This window comes from Silene latifolia, chromosome 2, assembly GCF_048544455.1.
Source record: "Silene latifolia isolate original U9 population chromosome 2, ASM4854445v1, whole genome shotgun sequence".
Taxonomy (NCBI): Eukaryota; Viridiplantae; Streptophyta; class Magnoliopsida; order Caryophyllales; family Caryophyllaceae; genus Silene; species Silene latifolia.
In genome coordinates, this window is record NC_133527.1 from 45460643 (window position 1) to 45476766 (window position 16124).

General features: G+C 39.0%; 1 protein-coding gene across 1 annotated transcript; it reads right to left on the reverse strand.

Annotated features, from left to right (window-relative positions):
* Positions 1-226: 226 nt before the first annotated feature.
* On the reverse strand, positions 227-2709 carry LOC141640719 (uncharacterized). Its single transcript, XM_074449403.1, has 3 exons — positions 2249-2709; positions 1200-2162; positions 227-1103 (listed from the first exon to the last, which is right to left on the reverse strand). Exons 1-3 carry the CDS (start codon positions 2707-2709, stop codon positions 227-229), a joined length of 2301 nt encoding a protein of 766 aa, XP_074305504.1.
* Positions 2710-16124: the final 13415 nt, after the last annotated feature.

A 16124-nucleotide genomic window follows, 5' to 3' on the forward strand; every position in this document is an offset into this window, starting at 1 on the left:
AAATGTTCCTCAACAGTCATGAGTGTCTGTATCTTATGGATAGCAGTTCCTAAGACGGATTCAGATGTAAGCATCAACTGAATAGGTGCATGCCATGTTTATTTCCTGTAACATTAAAAGAGTAACGACGTTAGATTTGGATTGTGGAGAACGTATTAATGATTGATGTATGAATGATTATTTCCTCAAAATAAATGCACTGATCTATGTCACTCACCTGGCAAAGTTATCTAATCCCGGCCCTCTGCAGTACTTCAAAGGACACCACATTCTTCACTAAATTGCATGTTGTATCAACAGCTTTTGGATTATGAAGCACCTTTAGTTCCTGAGCAGATCTAGCGTGTGATAAAGCCACATATAACTGTCCATGGGAAAAACAAGGTTTGGGTAGATATACTCCAGCGCGCTGCAATGTCTGACCTTGAGCCTTGTTAATGGTCATTGCAAAACTCAGTTTGATAGGAAACTGTTTCCTTTGGAAATTGATTGGAAATTTGGAGCTCTTAGAGGGCTTCAGGGTTATCCTTGGTAGGAATACCCGTTCCTCTGTGTAAAAACCAGTAGATATTTCGCACTCAATCATATTTGGGAAAAAACGCTTGCAAATTAAGCGCGTGCCATTGCATAGCCCTGCTGCCGGATCCAAGTTCCTTAATAGTATTACTGGGGAATTTTCCTTCACAACCAGCTCATGAGGAGTCGTCATCCCGGGGGGACAAAGTGAGTTAAGAAACTCAGCAGGATAGACATTTGAATTGTCATCAATAACACTGTCAAAGCTCTTGTAAATATGATAAATATGACTCTGGCCTGGGAATTTATCTATCAACATACGATTTATTGAGTCAACATCATTATTCCTTGGCGTTAATATGGCCCTCTCAGTAAATATGTCTATACTGAAATTTTGTTCTTGAATTTCTGGGAATACAGCATCAATCAGTAGCTGCTCTGGTTCTTTTTCTCCATCTGGTGTAATCATTAAATTATCGGGCAGCTTAATTAGGCCATTTTCAGTAGTCTGTACTTCTCCATTACCTAGCTTGAGCAAGAATTCTGAGAATTCAGGATCAGCCCTAGCCCTGATGTTTTCAGTCAGGCTAAATTTGGTCAACAGTGGCCAAATAGCTGAACTTACAATGCTCGCATCTACAGCCTCTTTCTATGTACGCCGTGGAAGAACTGGAAGCACCTGCCGAAACTCACCGCCAAAAACAATAACCTTCCCCCCAAATGGTTCATCACTACTGCAAACATCTTTAAATAACATATAAACTGCTTCAATATTCTGCTTTTTAGCCATTGACGCCTCATCCCAGATTATCAATGCTGCTTCCCTTAGCAAGCATACTAAACCACTCTGTTTAGACACGTCACAGTTCAATGCTTCATCAGTATCTAGTGGTATTTTAAATCTTGAATGAGTTGTCCTGCCACATGATAAGTTTGAAGCTGCTATCCCTGAACTTGCTGTTGGCAAGCATATCTTTCCCATTGACTGCACCTTTGCATATAAGGCTCCATATAAAAAAGTTTTCCCGGTTCCACCTGGTCCGTCTATAAAAAAGGCACCTAGTTTGCTAGTTTTAATGCAATCCATTATAGCCTTATATGCAGTGCGCTGTTTTACATTGAGTTGTTTCCTGGCAGCTAATTGCAAGAGAGGTACTGGAGCATTAAGAGCATCAATGATGTCTCGCGTGGCCTGTATTGCTATTTCCTGGGTAATATGTAAATGGTCCAAATTGAAATGTGCTAGACTCTTTCCCATCCTTTCTAAAAACTGTTCAACTTTCCCGGCTGTTAACTGTAATATTTTAGCGGCGTTGCCTGGATATTGCTTAGCAAAATCCTCTGAAAGGGCTGAGTAATATTGCTCCCAAAATTTGGCTGGATTGTTGGGGCAACTGAAAATTAGTATTGTCGCAAAAAGGCGGCGTAGGGCATTTGGCATCTCCACATTCACAGCCTCATCCATACACTTTTCAGCTGCATTATCTTGCTCCAGTATCCCTCTTTTTAATGCGGCCTCCTGATAAGATGCACAACAGACACCGTTGACTGTCTTTAGATCCTCAAAAGATTTAGGACCCCTTACATGCGCAAGCAACAATCTTAGGTAGTAGCGTTCACCCTCTCCAGGTGACGCATGTGCCACCCTACCAATGACTATACCACAGTTCCTTGGCTTCCAGCTTTTTTTTTCTTGTCTACCTAGACAAAATGCTCTGGGAACTCACTATACAGATAGCGTTCCCCTTCAGGTAATCTTGCATTAGTGCTGAAAAATTCAGTTAGCATTGTTTTCGTCCTGTGCTCGTCTGCTGCTATTGTGGCAAGTTCTTCATTTGCTGCAAACCTGACCAACTGATTATTTGGAGTATGTACTGGGAGAGGCTGTAAAGGTGGGTAAACGTCAAAAAGGTTGAACCCAAAAATTCTCCAAGCAGCTTCCGGTGGTGAAACCCATCTACCAGATTGGTACCTGTGTATCTCATCAACCAACGGAGCAACCCCCCCACTTTCCACGTTGAATAAGACCCGATCATGACCTTTATATACATATTTATATAAATACTTGACTGCGTTAATAGTTGAACAAACTTCAACATTCAAGTGGCAGTCAAACATGGCCAACAGATAAGGGTTGTAAGAGCATCCGCAAAGGTGGAAACGGACCTCCCCATATACACTCTCTTTCCTCATATGAGGCTCCTCCTTATTGCACTAAGCTCCCCAACATTTGGGGTTCCTTTATTTTTGGAGGAGCTTCCCAAATGAAAAAAGTGGGCCAATATGTACTTGATTCTTGCACATGGCTGATTGCAGTAGATTAATTAGAAAAAAGTAGCACTTTGCACTTAGCTTAATTAGAAAAAAGTAGTCGTTGGAAGTTTCAAAATATCCGTTTGTACTTAGCTTGGCTACATATGCAGAATGCAGTATACAAATACCAAACAATCATCCACTCTCTAAATTATCTTGTTTCTTAAATTATTCACATACCCTCTAAATTGCTATTCTTTTAATTATGAATCCAAATAACTCTAATTATGGGAATATACCTTCAAGAAATCAAAACTTAACTCAAAATCCAAACAACAATATTACTTTTGATCCGGCTTTGCTTAATAATCCCGAATTCTTATATTCTATCCAGTCTTTTCTTATTAATAATCAGAATGTTATGAATAATAACGATTGTTCTCGAAACAACAATATGTGTACTTCGTCATCTATGCATAATTCATCGCCAATAGTTCTTTTTCCCATGTTTCAACATGTTGATCAATATCCAACAACTCCGGGAGGAGATGGGAGTAGTAATAGAACACTAGTTGAAGAAAATAACCCATCGCAAGAATATGTTGAAGACGGTATTGGTGGGGAGGATGACGATGAAGATGAATCGACCCTAGGAAAGGGTAAAGGCAAGCCGACGACGAAAGAAAGATGGAATAAAGAAGAAGATAAAACTCTTGTATCCGGTTACTTGAATTGTGGTGGTGACCCGGAGGAAGGAACTGATCAAACAAAGGCAAAGTTATGGAAAGAAATAAAGCACATTTATGATTCGGAAGTTCAAAAGAGAAAAAATATTATTCATCCAAGAACCATGAAAGCGATTAGGAAACGGTGGGCGACTATTAACGAAGATGTCACCTTATGGGTATCACAAATTGGGGAAGCCGACCGTATGCGCACAAGCGGGATGGCCATTGAAAATGTAGAGGAAAAAGCTCACGATCTCTACAATCAAAAAAAGAAGGGTAAAATTTTTACATTTTATCATTGTTAGGTAGCAATGAAACACCTTCCAAGGTGGATGCCCGGTAAGGATGCTACTATTGTGAGTCGAGAAAGCTCAAAAAGATCAAGTGAGGAAGCCGGGATTCCACGTCCGGATGGTGTGAAAAAAGTAAAGGCTCAAAAGAAATTAAATGAAGCAACTACAAGTTTAGATAAATTCACAGCCACTTTGAGCGAATTGCAAGCCGATCGAGGAGCAATCAAGCAACACATAGGGAACCTAATTGATTACCAGAAAGAACGAGATGAAAAGAAATTGAGATTTAAAATGTTTTCATTATTGTTGAACAAAACATCTCTTGAACCATTTGAGGTAGAATACCTTCAAAGGCTCAAAGAGGAATTTATGAAGTAATTATTATCATTTGTAAGCTATTGAAACTGTTTGTAAGCTAATATCATTAAAGTGTCCCCGTCGTTAGCTTGTGTCTCATAAATTAGTTAGACTTGTAAGCTATCTCCGTCTCACTCGCTATTTATTGTACTCCTTCTGTCTCACTCATTAGTTATTTATTTTACTTTCTCCGTCTCACTCAATTAGTTACCGAATAAAACTTGTAAGTTATCTCCATGGCACTCGTTATTTATTGTACTCCCTCCGTCTCGATCACTCATTAGTTATTTATTGTACTCTCTCTGTCTCATTCATTAGTTATTGAATAAAATTTTTATACTATCTCTGTTTCAGTCATTACTAATTGAATTCCCTCTTGACTTTGTTGAACAAAACATGATTATTGGTGTTGAACAAAAGTATAGCTCTGCAAAGTGATAAAAATAGTCTTTGTTTCATCATTTTTGAACGAATAAAACAACAAATAATGGCATGGTAAATGTGTTAGTCTTTGTCCTCATTATTATGTATAGTCCAATCTCAAAATTTCTATACTTGTACATATTTAGAGCTCTTTGTCAGTATCTCGCAAAACTCATCTCACTGTAAAAAAGAAAATGAACTCAAATTCTAATTCCTCTTGTTCTAGTGATGATGTTTTTGATGATATGGTGACCTTCATTATTACTATGAACGAGTGTGTTGAGCAAGAAGAAGATTATATTATTGAGAATGTGGTTAGAACAAGTGTTTCTCCGCTTATTACCGCTACATACGGGAGGCCTCCATCTGAAAAAAATAAGAGATGTTATATTGATCAAGATGTGGGTGGTGCAAACGAAAGGCTATTGAATGACTATTTTGTTGATCGTCCATTGTACCCTGAAGCTATGTTTCGGCATCGATTTCGTATGCGACGTTCTCTTTTCCTTCGGATCGTTGAAGGTGTCGCTGCCGTAGAGCCATACTTTCAACATGAACCGGACTGCACCGGAAAACTACATGCTAGTCCTATCCAAGAATGCACAGCTTCCTTGAGACAGTTGGCATACGGAGTAGCAGCTGACTCAATGGATGAGTACATCAAAATTGGTGAATCTACTGCAAGAATGTGTTTAAAGAAATTTGTGGAAGGTGTTAGAAGAACATTCACCGACCAGTACTTAAAAAGGCCGACAGTGGCAGATTCACAACGTCTCCTTCGCGATGGCGCGAGGCGAGGTTTTTCTGGCATGATGGGCAGTATCGATTGTATGCATTGGCAATGGAAAAATTGTCCACGAGCATGGAAAGGATTATACCAAGGAAGAAATAAGTCGGCGACGGTAATCTTAGAAGCGGTAGCCTCGGGTGACTTGTGGATTTGGCATGCGTTTTTCGGAACGCCTGGAGCTTGCAATGACATTAATGTGTTGAATCGCTCTCCTGTATTTGATGATATCTATCAAGGCAAGGCTCCCGAGGTTACATATAATGTAAATGGCCATACATACAATATGGGATATTACCTCACAGATGGGATATATCCTAAATGGGCTGTGTTTATGCCTGCTATTCGACTCCCATTATCCGAGGAAGACGAGTTGTTCACTAAACGTCAAGAGTTGGTTAGAAAAGACGTCGAACGTGCTTTTGGTGTTTTACAAGCACGTTTCGCAATAATACAAAGGGCGTCTCTAATAAAGAATGAAAATCTATTATGGGAAATAATGTTAACTTGTATTATTCTCCATAATATGATTGTGGAGGACGAGCGAGATACATACCAAAATTATCAAGATACAACGGAATTTGAGCAAGTAAATGTTGAGCATATTGGTGAATCGTCTAATGCGGGTAGGACGCAGTCATTTACCGTACAACCGGGTCGATACAATAACTTTAGTTTGCATTCGTATATGCAGAGAAGGGCTACAACGTGGGATAGAGATGTTCACAACACATTGCAAACAGACTTGGTTCAACACATATGGCAACATTGTAGGAGATCGTAAAACAATTGAAATAACGACTTACTTAATCAACATTGTGTTTGTAACTTTAAACCTATTTAGTGTGTTTGTTTTATCTTTCTCGTGTTTAAATTCAAGTTTAAAAAAATTATCTTTCTTGTCTTATTTTCGGGATTAATCAACTTATTAACTCAATTACTTAAAAATAAAAAATATTTAACAATAATTAATTAACAATGTAATTTACTAATTAAAATTGTTAATTAAAATCTTAATAATCGATTTATTTAAAAAATTCTAATCATCCATGTCCATTATTAAATATAAATATTTGTTGGGGAACCCCATTGTTGCATAGATGTAGTTATGAAATGGGGAGGGTAAATGGAAAAGTTAGTGGAAAATGAGGTGAACGAATAAGAAAAGGAAAGAGAAAATATGGGGAGCCTCACCTTTGCGGATGCTCTAAGGAACAACTAATCTATTATCCAATTCACCTTTTCTCACCACAATTTTTTCACCAGTGTCTCGGCGCCTATATAATGGATAAGAGTCTGTTCCATTTGTAGTGAAGTCCCGAAATTTTTGGGGGTAAGCTTTACTACATTCTCTTTTCCCATTTTTGGTTTGTATACAGGCGCATTTTGGGAAAGCAGCGCCACATGGACCATGCATCATATGCCTTATTATAGCTGCCCTCAGATGAGGGTTTTCAGTTGACGGTATTTCTGCTGACACATATTTATCGTATTTTTCTGGCGACGTTATTTTATTTCCTGGTTTCAGAATTATCAGGAAATGTGCATGTGGGAGTCCACGTTTCTGAAACTCAACAACATTAATCATAGCTGCTACCTCGCCAAATACTTTTTTTTTCCCTAATTTGTTTTCTCAGCAGTATCAGCTTAGCATAGAAGATGCATGCAAGAAGAACTGGCCTGTTCTGCGTTTGCTCACCAGGTGCCAATTCCTCCTTGATCTCTGCCTAGTTTGGATTACATGTTATAGTTATGAAGAGATTTGGTTTCCCATATTACTGGACGAGAGCCATTGCATTTAAATACCATCTTCTCATATCCCTAGGTCCCCCTAGGAATGACAGTGGCAGCACTATTCTTTTACCAACATTACATGCGTTGTTTTCACCTAGCTCTATCGTATCAAGGATTCCTTGGTAAAGATCTGCACGAATGGTGTCCTGGTTTAATCACAGAAAATCCAATCTTATGTTTTCAATTTTGACGTACATGTCGACAATGAACCGTTGAAACAGCCTTCCTCCTCTAATAACCATGTTTCCTGGCCGTACCTGGAATTTGTACGCATAGTATTCTCTACACGATATGCGTTTGTCAGCTCTTGTCCGTCTCCTAGCTGCATCTGGCACATTTTAAAGAAAACCTCAATATTAATAGTTGGTGCCTGCCACTCATAAAAAATGGTAATAGTAATAAACGTAAACTTACTCGACACTTCTGCTTGTATGAGAGTTTCAGGTTCATCATTCAAGGCTTCAGATACCGGGAATGAAGAATTGGCTTCACTATCAAAGTTAGGACTTGACTGTTTTTTTAATCCCTGATGCCACCCACAATCTCCGCTAGGCAACAGTAGAGGATATTGTATGGGTCATAACACCCATAATAATGCCTAATGTTATATGTATGTGCACCCTTTCCGTAGGCAATGATATGAGGACCTGCATTTCCTTGTATAGCTGTATTATTTGTCCAAACAACAGCAACTTCGTCAGCTGTAGGTGCATTATACACACGTTGATCATGACCTGGGTCAGTCGTAAGCACTATCCTTGTATCCTGAGTGAACTCTATCTCCTTCAAAGATCTAAAGAATTTGCCATATGGATTATCATCCATCAGGCCCATAAGAAGGGTAATTATTTCTTCCTTCAAATTAGGGAACAATCCCAAACGATTTTCCCTTTCATGCTGAGCATCATAGAAGTATAACTGTAGATATCTAGGAATACTATCCATGGGGATTAGATCTGGCAAATTATGATAAACTTGTCCCTGTGCCTTGAAAACAAATATCCCCTTCACAGTCTTTGAATCAAAAGTACCTCCCAAAGAGCTAAAAGCAAAGAGGTTATTATACAACCTTGAAATTTTTTGAAAATACAACAATTCCTTATCTCTAGCAGTACAAACCCGTATCAGTTCTTCTGGATATTCATTAAACGCCAGTTTGATATCACCATTGCAACAACACATACCCTTTGCTTCATATTCAAATTTCTTTGCTCCACATTATGCACAATAGGTTGGTGCTTTCAATTTGTTTGGTTCTGATGGCACTGGTTTGCCACCCATTGCAGCTGGCGTTTCTATTCAATAGCAAAAGTCAGTTGTTCTGCACAATGACTGATTAAATACCTCTAATATTATTTATTATAAGTAATGTGTGCTATAGCCCACAATATAATTTTTAGATGTTTATTAAGGAACATTACTTTTCTTTCTCTGGCGTTTCCGTTTGGTGCCTGATTTTGAGTTTTATCTAGTTTGTTGTATAGGCGTTCTATTTCTTCGAGAGCTATAAGGTTGGCTTGCCCCTGAGCCTGCATCTTGCACAGCGTGACCTGTATTCCACGACAAAAAGCAACCACTGCTGTTTAGTAGGACGTCTTAGTTTTGTAACGTTAATTACATACATTTGTTTTAATAGCATATTGAAAACTTTCAATTTGCAGATTTTAAAGTTTTTTGTACTTTTGTTTTTGCTGCCGATGCCGTTTCCCTGAATGATGAGGCTTTACATTTGTTGTTGTTGGCTGTGGAATTCTCCTAGATTTATATGACTGAGTATTCGCCTGTTGCTGGTCGTTTGATGCATGGGCTATCTTCCGTTTCCCAGTTAAGCGGCGTCTTTTAACGGTTGCAGTAGGAATATCTGTGTTCACATCACCTGAGACGTGAAACAATTATCAACTAAAGTTGGCATGTAAATCAAAAGCTTGGATAATTTTGGTTATACAGGTATAGCTTACATTGATATTGCTGTTCTGATAGATCCTGTGTAGGTTGATAGGCTTGTTAAATTTGCAACCATTTTTGTAACTCAAATGATATCTGCTTATTTATGACATCCTGCATCCTGGCCTTAGACAATGTATACGCACACTAAACAATACTATGTTCTTGGTCGGACTCCCTTGGGAGGTTTAGTTTTCGGTACTTGTCGTTAGGAGCACCTAGACTAAAACAATATTTATAACTCCACAAACAACTCTACAATTAGTAAAGAGGCAAGTAAAGGTCGGATCCCAAGGGGCGGGAATTGAGATGAGATTTTCAATTGCAACTAGCGGTGTCTAGGGGTGTCACAAATTGGGGTTTGAAGTAGAAGATCACTAAACTAAATAGCAATGAAAGTAAACAAGCAAGATGATTAAAAAGGGGTGTAAACAATTGATAAAAGGCACTAGGGTGTCATGGGGTCATAGGGGATTCATGGGAATTGATCATACAAACATATTCTCAAATTATAAGCAAGCAATTATTGTTGTGATGGATCGAGTTGGTTTATATCTTACAATCCTAGGAAAGTTTGGGTCCCGGAGCCGAATTGATTAGATTGTACAGCATCTACAAGTCGACTTAATCTTCCCTACTCAACTATATGCATGGTCTAATGAGACTCGAGTTGGTTTATGTCTTACAAGTCTCATTGAAGAGATAGGTGATGGGTAAAAAATGCAAGGATTCATAGGCTCGCATTTCATCAAACATAACATGTGCATAAGTTGAGATCACAACAAGCAAGCAAATAAACTATGAAAACATATTAATTTAAGCATGAATCATCCCCCATGTTGGTTTCCCCTAATTACCCATTAACCCTAGCTAAGGAAACTACTCACTCATTATCATGTTGAACATGCTAGCAAGGTTGTCAATCATACGAACAAAGTAAAACATGATGAATAAATGAAGATAATTAATAATAATTAAAAAGGGATTAAGAGAATTATACCTACTAATGATTCCAATAATAAAGCAAAGAATAATAGAAGTACTTGATGATTGATTGGAAGGTTGTCAATCTCCCAATAATAACCCAATTAATCTTCAATTACCCAAAATGAAAGATGAACAAAAGAGAGATTAAGGAAATGAGATTTGTATTAAGACTTGATTAAAAGTTAATTACAAGATTAAAGAGAGATTAGTTTGGTATAAACTACACTAGAGATTGCTAAGAAGAACATGATAATCTAATTAGACTAATGGGGTATTTATAGTGGGGATTGGGTACACAAATTAGGGTTTACTAAGGGCTTAAATGACGATTAAGTCCTTGAGGAATCGCTCCTCTCAGAAAAATATGCGAGTCTCCTTTTTACTAGTCTTTCCCCGAGGTATGCGCATCCTTAATAGAACAAGTAGAAGACGGATTAGCTGTCACACAATCCGAGCGTCCAGGGCACGGGACGGGCGGATTGTGGGTTTTTTGGACGAGCGGATTCGTGGGGTGGACGGGCGGATTGTGGTGGTTTTGGACGAGCGGCCTTCTGAGGAAGATGCTCGGATTGCTTGTCTTGGATTGTAGATCAGCTTCTTCCTTTCTTCTTTTTCTTCCTTTCTCTTCATAAAATCCCTGAGGATTTCCTCGGGGATGCAAGGATCTTTTCTCATCATTGCCCATCTACTATAGTATGTACAAAGGCCTTCTAGTCTTATCTTCTCTTTGATGCTTGGTCATTGAATTCAATCAATTTAGCTCCATTTTGCCATGAAAATGCAAGGTTTACACTCCTTTCCTACCAAGGGATAAAAACCTTAAAGAATATGCAAAACAAAGGACTAAAGACAATAAATGACCTAAATATGCACTAAAAAGCATGGGAACAAGGCTAATTCGGGGACTAAATATGCTCAAATTATGGTCACATCAAATATCCCCAAACCGAACCTTTGCTCGTCCCGAGTAAAGAGGTGACAAAGACTAGGACCGTTATTTAAACTAGCCTAATAGCATAGCCGATATGAGACAATTAGCGGGTCTCACTCCGCCCCTTCAACTCACAACAAGACAACCATGAGTTAGGATGCCTTCTTGCAAGGCAAGGTGGGTCTTGCCAAAATGGCGACACATCCAATCATTAAAGCACATAAAACAAGTAATGGATGCATCTACAAAAATGAATAGCCACTTTCCTCATCTAAGTGGCGGAAATTATCTACAAGGGAAGCAATTCAAGGGTACACAATCCTTCATAGATGCAATTTCTTCAAACTACTAAGCCTAGAAGGATACCAATAAATCACCTCCAAATTGTGTCAAGCTATGGTACCTTTGTCCTCAATCGTTAAATGCTTTTGTCAAGAGTAGACTCCCTATGGTGTTAGAAACACTGGAGGATCGCGGAATTCCCCCTCTTGCCTAGACAAGAAGAAGGGTCGTCCCCTCTCTACCATGCACAAAAATGGATACGATGGATAAAGGGATCTATAGTATTTGAGTTTCATTTGGGAGTTTGCTTTGTTGTTGTTTTTCCCCCCAATTTCTTGTGGCATATAACATTTGAGAACACTTTCTTTTGCCATTTCTTTTGATTTTTGGCATTTCAATACTTGACAACTTTTCAGCTTTTTGCATTTCTTTTTGAACATTTTCAAAGTCACCCCATATGTAGTGAGGGTGCCTTATATTTGAAGCATAGGAGTCTATTTTTGCTCCTCTTTTCATTTGATGCATTTTTCAAACTTTCTTTCACTTTTCATTTCTTGAACTCAAATTTGAACAATTTTTTTTGTGCCCATTCCCTTTGATGACAAAAATGTATTGTAGAACATGGATGATGGATGCATGGTTTCAAGGGTCACCTTGGAATAAATGGTAGCCAAGGAGTTATCACACCACAAGGTACTCTTGACTAGGCCTTAATACATGGGTCAAAGGATACTAGCATGACACATCCTAGGGTGTTTTACAAGTATTCTAACAAACAAAGTCTTAAGAAGAAAAAGCATCTACTACGGCCTATATACACTTGTCAAGCTTCCCAAGTAGACGATTTCGCAAAATTTTTCTAACATGCAAACTACATGCCATGATGCAGCTAACATATATACAACCTAATGCATATGATTCTACCAACTAATATGCCAAATAAACTAAATAAAACTCCTAAATTCACATTGTTTATACCGCATCAATCAAAATAAAGCCACATAGTCATTAACATAGAGAGGAAAAAGGAGATTGGAAAGATCATACCATGCGGTCTTCAATATCCTCATGTCTCGGATGTGGCGTAGTCGATCAATGTGAATAAGGATAGACAAACATAATATATACAAATAATATATACAAGTCTACACTTCAAAAGAAATGAACTTGTTTTTGGATTTTCAAATTTTTCAATTTTTTTGATTTTTTCGATTTTTTTTTTTGATTTTTTTGGGTTTTTGAATAAAAGTTAAGTTAGAATTTCCCATCCCCACACTAATATGGGCATTGTCCTCAATGGCCAATATGATAGGAAATTATGCAAGTATGATGCATGAATTCAATACTAAATGCAAGCTACACTAATCTACACTACATGATGCATGGTTTTTTTGTTTATGACGGAGAGCGTAATTTTGATTACCTCCCGTTGCGTATGCATGTACTTCCCCAAACCGAGATAGACATTATTTCTAATGTCTTAAATTTTGGGGTAGTTCATGCACACAAGATGCAATGCATGAAACTATATATTGTCATTTTGGATTTTTCAAATGGGAACAATAAAAGAACACCTCAATGTGGCCGAGGTGTTAGTCCTCATATTGCTAGGACTCTCCAAACTAGTCAAAGTAAAATATTGTACAAGTTAACAAAACATTAAATTCTTTCATGAAAATTGAAAATAAAGAGAGGAGATGAGGAAACTTCACTTAAGCTTGAGATGGGTGCCTCATGCCCGCTCCATCTAGCTATGAAGAGATCTTCTAGAGATCGCCATCATCTCCCACTAGGTCACTATCCCATATTTCCTTGGATGCATCACTTGTATTAGGGTCCATGAACTCATCTTCTTCGCTACTAAGCTCCACCGTATCCCCACCGCAAGATTTGTCGCTCCCTTCATCTTGTCTCCCATTTGCCCCTTCATTTGCTCTTTCCGAATTTGGGAAGAGTATATCCATTTGTGCCCAAGAGGGAAATGCTCCCTCCTCACTAATCTTCCCCCTTTGAATCATATCGTGGTATTGAGGGTAAAGTGCATAATAATTGTCCACGGTAAATTCATATTGTCGGAAGTGCAAGTCTTGGAGAATTCCCGTTACAAAGTCATCACGGGGGAGGATAAAGAGGTTAGGGTGGTTGTACGGTTGATATGGAAAAGGGTAGGGAGGTACCTTGATTTTCTCATCTTGTAGTTGTTGCTCTTGTTATTATTGGGGATTTGGTGGTGGTGGTGCTTGCCTTGCTTGGGTTGGGTTTGCGGGGATGAGGTAGGATGGGATTGGTGATAAAGGTCCCCTTCTCGGTGAGATTCTAAGTAGACCGGTCATTGGTAGCTAGATTGGATCACTTCCTTTTGTTATCCACTTGATCCTTTTATCAACCCCCTCAAGGTTTATCCAATGATGATGCACAAGAAGGAGGTCTTCATTTATCCTTGTATTCCCGGAAAGAGGAGTGTACTCATTATTCTCATTAAATTTTGGATTGAAATGCTTAGCAATCTTTATAATGAGCCCTCCATTAACGATGTGTTTCATCCCATCATCATCACCGTTTCTAAACTTAGCCCACTTATCAAGTAGCACAAGAGGCGCATTAAAATGGTACCCACCCCTTCCTTGGATATCGAGATAAGACTCCATGAACACAAGATCGAGTTCGTTCACAATTGCCGGGTCTCGGCGAGCAAGGAGGGTGCCGGAAAGGAACCGGTAAGTGAGTCTCAAAATAGGATTTTGAATGTGGAAAGTTAGACACTCTTTGATGTACACGAAATCTCGGCCGGTCATGGCCCTCCACCATAGGGGTGCAACACTATATCTCTTCGGTTTTGATGTCCGGGTAGGCGAGACATCGAGACCAAGCACATTAGCAAATTCCACTAGAGTCATCATTCTTGAAACACTCTCCAACCTAAATTCTATGCATATCGTTCTATTCAAGGTTGTGATTTTCAAGAAGCTTAAAAATTCAAGAACAAGGGATCGGTAAGTTTGCTCGTGCATGTGGAATAGGGTAGAGAGACCAAACAACTCAAAAAGGGCTTCCATTTGATGGTAAATCCCAAGCTTCCTTAAAGTTCTATGACATAAAATTTTAGTAGGGAGAATGTTCTTACGAAGAAGTCGGTGAAAAATGAGCCTTTGCACATCATTGACGAATTCAACATTTGAGAAGTCATCAAGCCTCGTAAGATCCACAATTTCTTCATGCTCCTTCCTTAGAGTGTTGATGTGAGAGGTAGAAGAGCTTACTCTTACTCTTGGTCTTCTTCTATCCCTAAAGGAAGATCCCTTTGGTCCCATTCTTTGACTGTTGAGTTGGAATTTTTGATTTGTTAAAGTATGAAGATGCTCTTTGTGGATTGAATGTTGCTTTTGAAACCCTAGAAATTGGGGCTTTTTGATTTTGTGGAATAAAAGAGTGTTTGGGATATGCTTTGGAGTCATAAGAAGGTGGGTTTTTATAATACAAGTGGAAGGAAGGGTGATGTGTCACAAATTGTGTGGTGGGGAGAAATAAAATTGGGAAAATCGGGAGTGAAGACCGCAGGAAGACGAGCGGATTCGGGCTCGAGACGCTCGGATTCTCTCATTCTGGGACGAGCGGATTCCTGGGAAGACGCTCGGATTCTCTTACAGTGGATTTTGCAAAATTTTGAAGCAGCCAAGACGAGCGGATCGAGCACAAGACGAGCGTCTTTTCTGAAGCAAGACGAGCGTCTTTTCTCAAAGCCGAGCTGATTCTTTTACAGGAACTTTTCTTTAAATGTTGCAGCAAAGAGACGAGCGGATTGGTCATCGGACGCTCGGATTCCCGCTGGACGAGCGGATTCTCAATAATACGGGCGTCTTTTTTCAAACCGAGCGGATTCTCTCTTTAGACGCTCGGATTCCTAGATACGGATTTCCCTTGAATTCCTTGACTCCGATAAAAGCTTCTCCACACTTGAAAACTAGTTCCTTCATCAAAAATCATTAGTGACCCTCCCTCACTTACTCTCATGGAAAGAATTTATGTTTATGATAAAAGGAATGCAACAAAATGATAAATACAAGTTAGAGGGGTTTGTATATTTACAAGTGGTGGTTTAGGGAGGACTCCACCAAACTCTCCCTTTGATGATTCCTTCAAGGATGAGGAGGCCCGAGGTAGGTGACCTCGACCTCTCCAATAAATGCTCCCTCATAATATGGCTTCAATCTTTGACCATTGACCTTGAATTTGCTTCCATCTTCCGCCTTGATTTCAAAATCCCCATACTTTCCAACCTCGGTGATCACATAGGGACCCATCCATCTAGAGTTCAACTTTCCCGGAAAGAGTCGATATCGGGAATTGAATAGAAGGACTTTATCCCCTTTGTGCAAGGCTTTTTGCTTGATCCTTTTGTCATGGAGCAATCTTGTCATTTCCTTGTAGATCTTGGCATTCTCATAAGATTGTAGTCGAAATTCTTCCAACTCTTGAATTTGAATCATCCTCTTTTGGCCACTTAATTTGAGATCAAGGTTAAGGGCTGGGATTGCCCAAAAAGCTTTGTACTCTAATTTGATTGGCAAGTGGCATGCTTTTCCATAGACAAGCTTGTAAGGGGAGGCTCCTATGGGAGTCTTATAGGCCATCCTATAAGCCCAAAGAGCGTCATCAAGCTTTGTGCTCCAATATTTTCGGGTCTTGTTTATAAATTTCTCAAGAATTTGCTTGATCTCTCTATTCGAAACTTCAACTTGACCGCTTGTTTGAGGATGATATCCTAAGCCGGTTGTATGTTGAACACCATACTTGGTCAAAAGGGATGCGAGTTTCTTTTCATGAAAATG